The sequence below is a fragment of the Balaenoptera acutorostrata genome, chromosome X (assembly GCF_949987535.1).
Source record: "Balaenoptera acutorostrata chromosome X, mBalAcu1.1, whole genome shotgun sequence".
Classification (NCBI taxonomy): domain Eukaryota; kingdom Metazoa; phylum Chordata; class Mammalia; order Artiodactyla; family Balaenopteridae; genus Balaenoptera; species Balaenoptera acutorostrata.
The window spans coordinates 81,742,917-81,754,920 of NC_080085.1; the positions used below are offsets into that span (position 1 = coordinate 81,742,917).

A 12,004-nucleotide genomic window follows, 5' to 3' on the forward strand; every position below is an offset into this window, starting at 1 on the left:
CAATGGGGAAAGGATAGTCTTTTCAACACGTGGTGCTGGTACAACTGGATATCATGCAAAAATACAAACTTAGAACCTTACTTCACAGCACACACAAAACTTAATGCAAAATGGATCAGAGACTTAAAAGTAAAACCTACAACTATAAATCTGTTAAAAGAAACCCTAGGAGAAAAATCTTTGTAAACATAAGTTAGGCAATGATTTCTTAGATATAACACCAAAAGCATGATCCATAAAAGAAAAACTTGATAAATTGGACTTCATCAAAATGTAAAACATTTATGCTTCAGAAGGCACTATTCAGAAAATGAAAAGACAAGGTACAGACTGGGAGAAAATATTTGAAAGTCACAGATCTAACAAAGAACTTGTATCCAGAATAAAGAATAAGAATAATAAATAAATAAGAAAATGACCCCATTAAAAAATTGGGTAAAAGATTTGTATAGACATTTCACCAAAGAAGGTATAGAAGTGGTTAATAAGCATATGAAAGGATGTTCAGAACCACTAGTCAGTAGGGAAATATAAATCAAAACCATAATGAGATACCATGTTGCAAAAACAATAGGATGGCTATAATCCAAAATACAGATAATAACAAATATTTGGATTTGGAGAAATTTGAATCCTCATACACTTCTGGTGATAATGTAAAATAGTTGAATCTCTTTGGAAAATATTCTGGTATTTTCTTAAAAAGTTAAACATAGAGTTACCATATGAGCCAGAATGTCCATTCCTAGGGATCTACCTAAGAGAACTGAAAACATATGTTCACCAAAAAAACTCATGAACTCAAAATGTATATGAATATTCGTAACAGCATTTAGTTTGGGAATATTATCCATAATATTCCCAAAGTAAACATAACCCAAATGCCCATAAACTGAAGAATGTATAAATAAAATGTGGTATAGCCATACCATGGAATATTATTTGGCAATAAAAATAACTGAAGTACTGATACATGCTACAACATGAGTGAACCTCAAAAACATTATATTAAGTGAAAGAAGCCAGACAAAACGTACTATATATTGTGTGATTCCATTTATACAAAATTTCCTAACTAGGCAAATCATAGAGACAGAAAGTAGTTTATTACTTGCCTATAGGGCTGGGGTGGGTTGGGGGGTAGGGGGTGATGGCTAAGGGATACAGGGCATCTTCTTGGGCTAACACAAATATCCTAAAATTGATTGTGATAGATGCACAACTGGGAATATATGAAAAGCCACTGAATAAGGCATTTTATTTTTTAATTTATTTTTATTGCAAAAACACATAATATGAAACCGACCTTATTAACAAATTTTTTAGTGTACAATGTTGTTAACTATATGAACATTGTTGTAATCAGATCTCCAGAATTCTTCATCTTGCATGACTGCAAATCTATACTCATTGAACAACAACTCCCCATTTCCCCCTCCCCCAAGCCCTTGGCAACCAGGATTCTACTTCCTGCTGCTAAGAGTTTGACTACTTTAGATACCGCATATAAGTGGAAACATGCAGTATTTGTCCTTTGTGAGTGGCTTACTTCACTTAGTATAATATCCTCAAAGTTCATCCATACTACAGCATATAGCAAGATTTCCTTCTTTTTAAAGGCTGAATAATATTCTGTTATATGTATACATTATATATACTACCTTTTATCCATTCACCTGTTGATAGATATTTAGGTTGTTTTCATCTCTTGGCTATTGTGAATAATGGTGCAATGAACATGGGAGTGCAATAATCTATGCAAGATCCTGATTTCAATTAGTTTGTAATGTAAATGTAAATATACGGAAGTGGGAATGCTGGATCATATGGGAGTTCCATTTTTATTTTTTTAGGAACTTCCATACTGTTTTCCATGGTGGGTGCACCATTTTACACTCCCACCAGCAATGCACAAGGGATTCATTTTCTTCACTTCCTTGCCAACACTTGCTATTTTAAGTTTCGTTTTGTTTTTTTTTTAATACTGGCCATCTTAACAGTTTTGAGGTGACAACTCATTGTGGTTTTGAATTGCATTTCTCTGATGACTAGTGATGTTGAGCATTTTTCATATACCTGTAGGCCATTTGTGTGTCTTCTTTGGAGAAATATCTAATCAATTCCTTTGCCCATTTTTAAATTGTGTTGTCTGTTTCTTTGTTTTTGAAAGCATAAGCCACAGACTGGGAAACAATATTTGCAAAGCACACATGGTAAAGAACTTGTATCCGAAAGAGATAAAGAACATTCGATATTCAGTAATAAGAAATCAAACAACCCAATAAATAATGAGCAAAAAAAAAAAAAAATCGAACTGACATTGTGCTTACTGGATGGCCAGTAAGCTATTGAGAAGATGTTTGACCTCATTAGTCATTAGGGAAATAACTAAAGCCACAATGAAATACCACAACATAGCTATAAGCATGGCTGAAATAAAAACAAAATACAGACAATACCAAGTGCTAGAGAGACTGAGGAACAGCTAGAACTCCCCTGCATTGTTGGTGAGAATGCAAAAAATGGTACAGACGCTCTGGAAACAGTTAAAAATACACTAACGATTCAATCCAGCAAGTTAACTCCTAGATATTTACCCAAGAGAAATGAAAACTTACATTCGCAAAAAATCTGTATGCAAATGTTTATAGCAGTTTTCTTAGATGCTTGGGTGACTGCACACTGGCACTGGACACAGACATGTCTAGGACTACTGGCCACAGGTTCTGAGCTGACATTGATCCCGGAAGCCCAAAGTGTCATGATGGGGCCCTGTTAGAGTGGGGCTTATGAGGTTCTGGCAGTAAAAGGAGTTGGGGATAGATATCAGTTCACGGTGAGCTGACTGGGTCCCTGGACCAACATAGTGGTCATTTCTCCAGTCCCCAAGCTGATAATTCTAAGTGATACACTTGGCAGTTGGAGCAATGACCTGCACATCGGGTCACTGGTCTGTGGAGTAAGAGCTATCACCTTGGGAAGGCCAAGAGGAACCTCTGACACTGGCTCCCACCCCAGGCCAAGAGAGTAAGTCAAAACCAGTATTGGATCCTGGTGAGTGTAGGGGGGTAAAGCAGAGATTAGTGACATCATTGGAGACGTATGGGATGCAGGGGAAGAGCAGGTAGGAGAGCCACAGGGACGAAGAGAGTGGAGAAGGTGAGAAGAAGTTCTGGGAGTCTCTCTATGGGCGAGGGAGGAAGGGAGTGGAAATGGTGAGAGGGAAGACGGAGGCTTCCACTGGATCCACTGGTAATGTTTCATAGGATGCTGGTGGATGCAGGAGATTTTGCTATATCCTTCCTTATTCATTTTAACATATTTGAAATAGCACACCATGACTTAAAAAGTCACTGGGAGAAGTGGAAGAGGGCGGTATCCACAAACAGGCAGGCACCATCGGGGGCAGGCTCGAGGAGGAGGATTGCAGATTTACAGTGCACCCAATCTCCCCTGCTCTGTAACTTCTCCAGCATGGCCAGCTTCTCAGGTGCAGACCCAGAAAACTGGGCCTTTGAGTTCCACAGACAAGAGGGGTTCAGACATCCCAGGACTCTCCAGGAGGTCAGCCAGAGCAGGATGCAGGAGAGAGAGGTGACTGAAGGCAGAGGAGTATGAAAGGGAAAGAGCAGAAGGAAGGTATGAGAGGAATGGAGGGGTGTCAGAGTAGGAGTTGGGTGGCAGACAAGGGAAATTCTAACATCCATGGGCCATATAGAAACCAAGAGAGGGACCACTCCCCAGACATCAGTACTGCTCAGCTCAGGGAAGCTGAGAACTGACAGTTCCAAGAAAAATTGAGAGACACCTGGCTATCCACACCCACCCCCATCACAACTGGTAGGCCTTGGTTGTGCGTCCTTCAAAACTTTAAGACATACTTGTACATATACTTGAATGAATTCTCATATATTACATAGGATTGACTGGTGTGTGTGTGTGTGCCCACGCACGCAAGTGCTTTAATTTACAAATGTGAATCCAAAGCCATCATTCTGCAACTTACAGTTTGAAGTCAGGCGGATGCTTTCGAAAGCTGTGAGGATGGCCTGATGCATTCCTTTGGACTGCCACGCTTTATGCTACTGGATGCTAAGCCACGTTGCATTCATCCATTTCCTTACTGATGGGAATTTGGAGTGTTCCCAGTTTTTCCCATCACCAACACCCTTGTGCCTGTGTTCTTGTACACTACAGGTACCAGCGTGTCTCCGGAAGAAGTACCAGGCAGCGGACTTGCTGGAACATAGAGGAAATAGCTTTTATTTTTCCTTCCAGTTTTAAGATCTTGGGCTCAAAGCAAGGACTCTGGAGTCAGATTGATTGGTTTCAATCCTGCCGCTGATCCCCACGAGCCAAATGACCTTGGGCCCGTGGCTGAACCTCTCAGTGCCTGTTTCCTCACCGGTAAGAGGCCAGTAATAGTTGGTACTATAGTTCTAGGCGTGTCACGCGGATGCATTACTATCTATGCCCAGCGCTTAGAAGAGTGCCAGGCACAGAGTCCGTGCTGGCACTAAGTTGCTTTCAATGGATTCTGCCAGATTACCTCCCAAATGGATCTCTTGCACCACCGCCACAGGGGTTTGCTCCTAACCTCTCCCACCCTCGGAATGGTTAAGCTCTTTGAAGGCTGTCAACCTAGTGTGTGAAACCCGATTCGTGGTTTTAGCTCACATCTCCAGGATCAGCGGTGGGGAGCATCTCTTGGGGTGTAACTGGCCACTGCGATTTCCTCTTCTTTGAATTTGCCTCAGAGCGGGGGAAGGGCTGATGGAGCGAGGCCAACCCCAGTCTGTCCGCCAACCCCAGTCTGTCCGCCAAACCCGCCTGCCAATAACGTTTGCTGAGCCACATTTGATGGAGCAGTTGAGACAGAGACCTTACAGAACGAAAATACGATCCCTTTGCTCTCTGGCCGACCCCTGATCGCTGACTGCGGGACTCCTGTGCCCATTCTCCTGTTGGGTCGTAAGGCTTGCGGTGGAAGGGAGGCTGGCAAATGCTTTCGGCGCCTGCTAGGCGTCCAGCGCCTCCATCTTGACGTTTCATCCTCACCACCCGTGGAGCCCAGCGCCCTCACTCCCCGACCCCCTGTGTAGATGGGAGACGGAGGCTCAGAGCTGTGACTCTAACCGGAAAGGGGAGGCGGGACAGGAGGAGGCGGGCCGAGAGGCTTGACAGAGGGAGGCACTCCCACCATCCCCTTCGCCAGCCCACTGCCCGGACCGCCCACAGGCTTGGGGGCAAACCAGAGGCCCTCGACCCCATTGGTTAGGCCTCGAGGCGGCAGGCGAACAAGGCGCCCGCTGGTTGGCGGGGCCCGGACCAATGAGGAGGCCGCGGCGCGGGCGTGGGAGGCGCGCTGGAAGCCGCGCGTCGTCTCCTTTGAGGCGAGCTCGTGCGGCGCGTGAGGTGGCTGCCGCTGCCCTCTGAGCGCCGCCCGCCTCACCCGCCGTGACCGCGACTCGGGCCATCGACCGTCGCCCCGGTTCCGGCGCCGCCAGGGTCGCGACATGAGCTCCCCCGATGAGGTGTCTGTGTGGGGAACGGGTTTCGGCCCAGAGGGCGGGGAGCGGGCCGGCGTCGGCCCGGCCGGCCCCGCAGTCCCATGGGGACCCGACCCAGGCCCCGAGCCCGGGGAGCCGCGGAGCGGCGAGGGCGGGGGCGGCTTCCCGGACCCCGAGGGCTTCCAGTTGGAGCGGGAGATGCTGGAAGCGGGAGGGCCGGTGCCGTGGGGCCCCGAAGGCCGACCTGGCTCCCCGGCTGACGACAAGAGGGACCTCCTGGACCTGGACGAGGAGTCTGCGGCGGCCATCTTGCTGCAGCTGGCCGAGTGGGACGTGCTGGGCGTCCGCAGACACCCGTCCCTGGAGAGCTGCGCCGCCTTCGAAGTGTCCGCCGCGTGGGCCGGCCTCGAGGCGGGCCCCGGCGGTCGAGGAGCGCCCGACCAGAGCTGTGGGGAAGCGCCGCCAGCTCCGGCCCGCCCTCTCCACCTCGGTGGGCCCGAAGCGGGCCGGGCCTGGGGGAACCCTGAGAGAGGCCCTAAGCGTAGGTTGAACGTGGCCGCGGATCGCCAGCGGCTCCCCGAGGAAGGCCTGGCCTGGCTGCTGTCCAACCCCGAGTCCTCAGATGAGTTCAGTGAGACACAGCTGATGACGGTGAGCACTTACCCCAGAGGAGGAGGCCAGGCCGAGCCCAGCAGACCCGAGGATCCCGGGGACACTCCCAGACACTCGAATTTCCAAGTCAGGGAGAATTTCCTTCACGTGCCAGGCTCTTCCCTGTCCTCGGCTCCGCGAGGACTCACTTCGGTTGTGGAAACGGAGGACGTGGGAGAGCAGGGCATCTCTTCCCCTAAGAAAATGCGGAGCGTGCTCTGGGGGAAGGGGGGCAGCAGGTCCAGCTACCCGGGAGCTGCTGCTGCTGCTGCTGCAGGTGGCCTGCCGTGGGTCAGTCCTAGGAAGAAGGGGGCCCAGGAGAAGAAATCCCTCAGGGGAGCCTCCAAACTTGCCCCGGGGACAACCTTCCCTTCCGGGGGAGAGCGAATCTCGGCAACTGCCCTGGAACCGGCCACCTTGCCCCCAATCTCTGGTATTCCGCTGCTTGGGAGATTCAAGAGGTATACCTTGGTCCCTTTGGGAACCGAACAGTCCAAGCACACCGGCGCTGGGAAGAAATCCGTGGCCAGGCGGGCAAGGGAGTCTGAGGCGGTGGCGGGAGAAGATAAGGACCCAAATAGAGACCCAGCCGCAAAGGGCCAAGTGAGTAGGCCATGCTCCTCCTCTCTCCCCACTCTTCCCCCACCCCCGCTCCAACCGCCCCCAGGACACACGTCTTCACCCATGCTGCCTCTGTCCATCCCTCAGGGGTCGTCATTGGGTGCCCCTCGGTCACTGGGTCATTAGGATGCCAGATCGGGCTCCTTTTACTAGGGACAAACATTAAGGTAGCACTTCGGGTGTGCTGGGCCCGGTTCTCCACCCTTGGCCTGTTTCCAGCCTCCTCTGCGAGACTGGGGCTGGGATGGAAGGGAGGGCTGGTAGCTGAATTGGGTCGGGGGATCCCTTAAAAGCTTCCCCAAAAAACCTCAGTATTTAGACTCACCAGCTTCCTGATTCCTACTTCCTAGCTGTTCCCCAGACCTTCCTTGCAGGGGACCTGGGCTTTCTCAGTGCCCCACTGTTGTCCCTAGATCACCTCTGCCTGCTGGCCTGGGGCTGACTGAGGGAGGAAGTGCTAATGAGATCAGCCTTTCAATTCCCTTCCCAATTCCCTGCCTCACCCCGGCCCCTAATCACATATCTCTCTCTCTCTCTCTCTCTCTCTCTCTCTCTCTCTCTCTCTCTCTCTCTCTCTCTCTCTCTCTCTCTCTCTCTCTCTCTCTCTCTCTCTCTCTCTCTCTCTCTCACACACACACACACACACATACACACACACACACACACACACACACACACACACACACACACAGAGACACACATCCTTAGTCCAAATAGGTGAGAAATTCTTGTTTCAGCTGCCAGCTTACAGGCCAGGCACATGTTTTCCACGCATGCATCGTGGAAAAGCCAGCAGTGGCGACCTCAACACCAGAGGCCCCCAAGATCCAGGCAACTCAGAGCCCTTGGCCCTGAACCCAGGAGAAGTCATGCCCAGGGGGCCTGTCCCCTCAGGTGAGTGTCGTGGGTTTGATATGAGGGGAGGGGAGAGGGGTGGAGGACAGAAACCTCTGGCTCTGTCTCTGCTGGGGGCACAGCCTTGCTCCCAGGCAGCTTCTCCCACAGGAGACGGGGTGCTGGCAGGGCTGGCCTTGAGCCACATCATCCTCTGTGTGGGGTTTGTGCGGCCGGGGTGATGGGTGGCAGTGCCCCAAACAGCTCCTCCGGGTGTAGACTTGCAGGGGAACAGCCTTTTCTGTTAAGTCCTGTTCGCCCACATTGCTCTCCCACGTGCTGGCTGTGGCTGCAGCTCTGGGAGGGTCGAATCCAGAGCCACAGTCTTTGGGGACCGCGGTGGTGAAATGGCTGCCCCCGGGGAACAGGGGAGGCAGGCCCAGAGAGAAGGTTCGGGCTGCTGGGCAGAGCAGGGGCGGCTTGTTGCCAGCGGAGGGTGGTGCTGCCTCACCTCACGTTAGACCCCGCTTGGCCCTTTCCACCTCACTGGGAGCCTGGGAAGCTGGATTGTGTGTCCTTTCCCTCTCAGGTGACCGGGAGCCACTTGACCATCCCCCAAGACCGGAAAGGCAGCAGCAGCCACTGGGAACGCCAGGCTGTCCTTGGGTAATGCTTCCTCTGGCTCCTGGAAATGCAGGCCCAAACTCGAGGGCGGGATCTGGGTCCAAGTTCAACTGACATGTGTGGGGCCCCCCCTCCCCTGCCCCCATCGCGTACCCCACGGAGGGAGCCCACCTCCTTTCCACTGAGGAGCCCTTGCCAGTCTAGCCACCCGGCTTTGGGATGGAGGGCCCTGGAGAGAGGAGAAGGTGGAGGAGAGAGGAGGCCAGAGTATACTAATCATTTCTCTTCCTCCTGTGTCTGCTGGCCTAGTGTCTCGTGCTACAGAGAGAAATAGACGACCTTAAGGAGCAACTTGGTATGAGGAACCAGGGACGGAGAGCGGTGTCTTAGTGCAGAACCCAGGTGGGCACCTGGGGTGGGGGTGGGCTGCAGGTGCAGTCGGCCTCGCAGGGACCAACATCCCTGTGGGGAGGAGAACCTAGCAGGCCTGGCCCTGGAGCCGGCTGTGCATGTACAGCTGGGCGTGTGTACAAGTAGCAGAGTACTGTCTGGACTGCATGCACACTTTGCCAACCAGACCAGTCCTAGGGAATCTCCTTCTGATAGGACTTTTAGAGATGCCTCGTTGATTTTTTCCTTGAACTGCTGCTTGGTGTGGCTTCTAAGGTTCTTGTTGGATTGTTTGTTTGTTTGTGTGACGAGTTCTGACTGGTTGTGGCACGGCCCACAGCATGAGAGCCGCTGGCACATTTTGTTTCCCTTTAGGAACCGGTTCCACATTCAATTTGGGTGGTGGGGAGTGATCAGGCCCAGAGCTCTTTGCATCGGGTCTGGAGGGGGTTTCAGGTTGCAGGGCTAGGCGGTTCCTCACGGGGATAGGGGGACGGGCTTCTATATCCCTCTGTCTGGAGCGCCTGCTAATGCCTGTCCCTGTTGCAGCCGCCATGCAGTACCTGGCTGACAAGTTCCAGACCCTTTGAAGTGAGTGTTACACACACCGTACCCCTTCCCACAGTCCTGGCTGTTGAGCAGGGCTGGGGGCTGGCCCTGGCTTGAGGCTCTTCCCTGACTCCGCTGTTTCACAGGTTGAGCCCAGCGTCTTCCTGCAAGAGGAGCAGCTGGTACCTTTGGGGCCCGGGAGCTGTGGCCAAGCTCGTTCCCTCCTGTTCTGCCTCAGCTCGGGCTTCCTCTCCCCCTTGTTTTGCCCCCGCCCCGCCCCAGTTTCACAGCAGTTTCCAATTAAAGTACCTCTCATGTTCTGTGTTCTGCCTTCTCTCTGGAGGGGTAGGGGTAGGGGGCCGGGGCGGGGCGCTGCTCCACGTCAGAGCCTTTTCCAGAACAGTATCTCCGGCATCCTGTGGTGGGGACTCTGGGCCAGCCTCTGCTACCATCCCTGCAGTCAAGCCAGCGGAGTGTCCCAGGTCTGGGTCCTGTGTGGGCTCTGCCAGGCCACATTGGCACGTCCTCCCTTTCCCCCGAAGGCCCTCTTCTAGTTCTCTCCAAACCCCCCTCCTCCTTTGGGGTCTGGCGGTTCCCATTCATCTCTGCCATTCCCCCTCCCCATCAGCAGGAACTCATGACCCCCTTCCAGAGCTCCGATCTGGAAGCTTTCACATCCTCCCTGCCCTAGCCAGCTGACCACCCTCCTCCAGCCTGGTCGTCTCTATACCCTTGAGTGGAAATTGGCCCGTCAGGTTCTATGGCAAGTGTGGTTAGTAGGTCTGTGTTCTTGCATGGTCCCCGTCAAATACTCTTCCACCCGCCCCATGACACAGATTTTCCTGGAAATGATATTTCCGTGTCCCCGCTCAATCTCCCAGACTGCCTCTTTAGGACACACGAGATTGAGTCTGAACTCCATGTTCGATTTCCCCCTCACTGGAGGTTGGGGAGCACTTCCTTCCCTCAGCCGGGACCCAGGGCTGTACCAGCCTGAGACTCAGAGGGACAGATTTGTGTTTGAGTGAGGCGAGGGTGGTTCTGCCTGACACCCTTCCCGAAAGACCGGTGTTTTACTACACAAAAGGGGGTATGACGGTAGATAGGACATTCCAGGTTGGTGACTGTGTGTCCCTGTGTGTGAATAAAAGTAATCAGGGATAATCTCCCTTGAGGGAGGAAGATGTGATTCAGGGAGTAAAGGGAGTAGAGGCTGGTCCAGGTTCTGTAAGGCATTGAATGAGCAAAAGCAAGGGTCGGATCTGTTTTGTTCAAGGGTTGTTGTTAAATTCCCAAAACATAGGAGGGGGATGATGCAGAAGTCACCAAACCCCACGACAGGGTGTCGGGATGCTCAAAATGTTGGATTCGCTGGAGGAGGCTCTCGATCCTACTCTGTGATCCTATGATGTCTGACAACTACTGTGGGTGTGGATGGAATGAGATTGGGAAGGGTGGCTCCTCAGAGTAGCTCATCTTAGAATCAGGGGACCCATATATGAGACCACCCAACATGAGCTACCTGGGACAGGGGCAGGATGGGCGCAGTGAGGATGGGAAGTAAGGAGTGACTGCACCTGGACAATGGGCAGCACTTGGGTCCACCCTTCCCCCATATTCTCACCCTGACTCGCTTCCAGAGTTCATGGCATGAGCTCAGGTGGACAGACCACATGTGGGATGGGACAGTCACAGACCTCAGGGTCAGCAAAGAACGTTCGTGGGACTGAATCCTTCCACTCAAACCCCTCCCTGGAGAAGGTGGGCTTGACTGCTTAGTTTACAGCTTTGACCCTGAACCTGATCCACTGGTTATTGCTTGGCGGTGTAGCACATCTCGCTGCTGTCTGCGTAACTAAGTTTGGCAGAGACCTTCCAGCTGAGGTTTCTGCTCACCGAGACGTGCAGGCAACTTGTGCCCGGGGAGAAGTCCAGCACCAGCACCAGCACCGCCTGTTGGCAGAGGGGGTCCCGGGGCTGTGGTCACCAGTGTGAGGAAATAGAGAAGCTTGTTGAAAGGGAGGTGACATGGGAGGGCGTGACCTCAACCCTTGGTGATGCATTTTCCCTGCCTCCCTTCCCTCCACTGAGCACACCATCTCCCTGTTCCGTGTTCTGACCAACTACCACAGAAAAATGTGGCTGGAAACATGTATATCACAGGCTGTGGCTTGGCCCTGAGCTTTCCAGTTCCAGAGGGAAATAGTGGCAGGTCATACATCTGGCCCCCGTGTGTAGGAGGAGGTCAGAACCCCACCCTCATTCAGTTCACCCCATTTGCCTTTCCCCTCAAGCCCCTTCTCCAGCCTGGGAGACAGTGGCGGCTGGCCTGGAGAGCCCTAGACCCCATCCTGCCTGCTTCTGCTCCCTGCCCAATTACTGGGAGGATGCCCCCTCCCCACCCCACCCGCTCCGCACCAGCACCAGCCCAACCACAGGCCAACTGCTCTCTCTGACTCTTGGGGGGAACTGATACAAACAAAGAAGGTAGGTGTAGGTGAGCTCTGGAGAGGGAGCTGGGTGTGGTGGGCAGAGTAATCATGCCCAAAGATGTCCAAATCCTAATCCCTGCTCTTGGCTTATATGTTACCTTGCATGGCAACAGGGGTTTAAGCTTGCAGATGCAATAAAGGCTGCTACTCAGCTGAATTAAGGTGGGGAGACTCTCACCTGCATTGGCCGGGTCCAGCCAGGCACATTGGGGCTGCCTGGCTTGCCATGTGGGCTGTCCCTGCATGATTCCAGCGTGCAGCATTCAAATGACTGCAGTGTGCTTGGTGCCCCCTGTGCTTGTGCAGTGTTGAAGTCCTGGTAATACCACTCAG

General features: G+C 52.3%; 1 protein-coding gene across 1 annotated transcript; it reads left to right on the forward strand.

Moving 5' to 3' along the window:
• The first annotated feature begins 5,516 nt into the window (after positions 1 to 5,516).
• LOC130706281 (uncharacterized protein CXorf49 homolog) lies at positions 5,517 to 9,220 on the forward strand. Its single transcript, XM_057537667.1, has 5 exons — positions 5,517 to 6,764; positions 7,520 to 7,676; positions 8,206 to 8,282; positions 8,550 to 8,595; positions 9,180 to 9,220. The coding sequence occupies exons 1-5, from the start codon at positions 5,517 to 5,519 to the stop codon at positions 9,218 to 9,220; spliced, it is 1,569 nt and encodes a 522-aa protein (XP_057393650.1).
• The last annotated feature ends 2,784 nt before the right edge of the window (positions 9,221 to 12,004 follow it).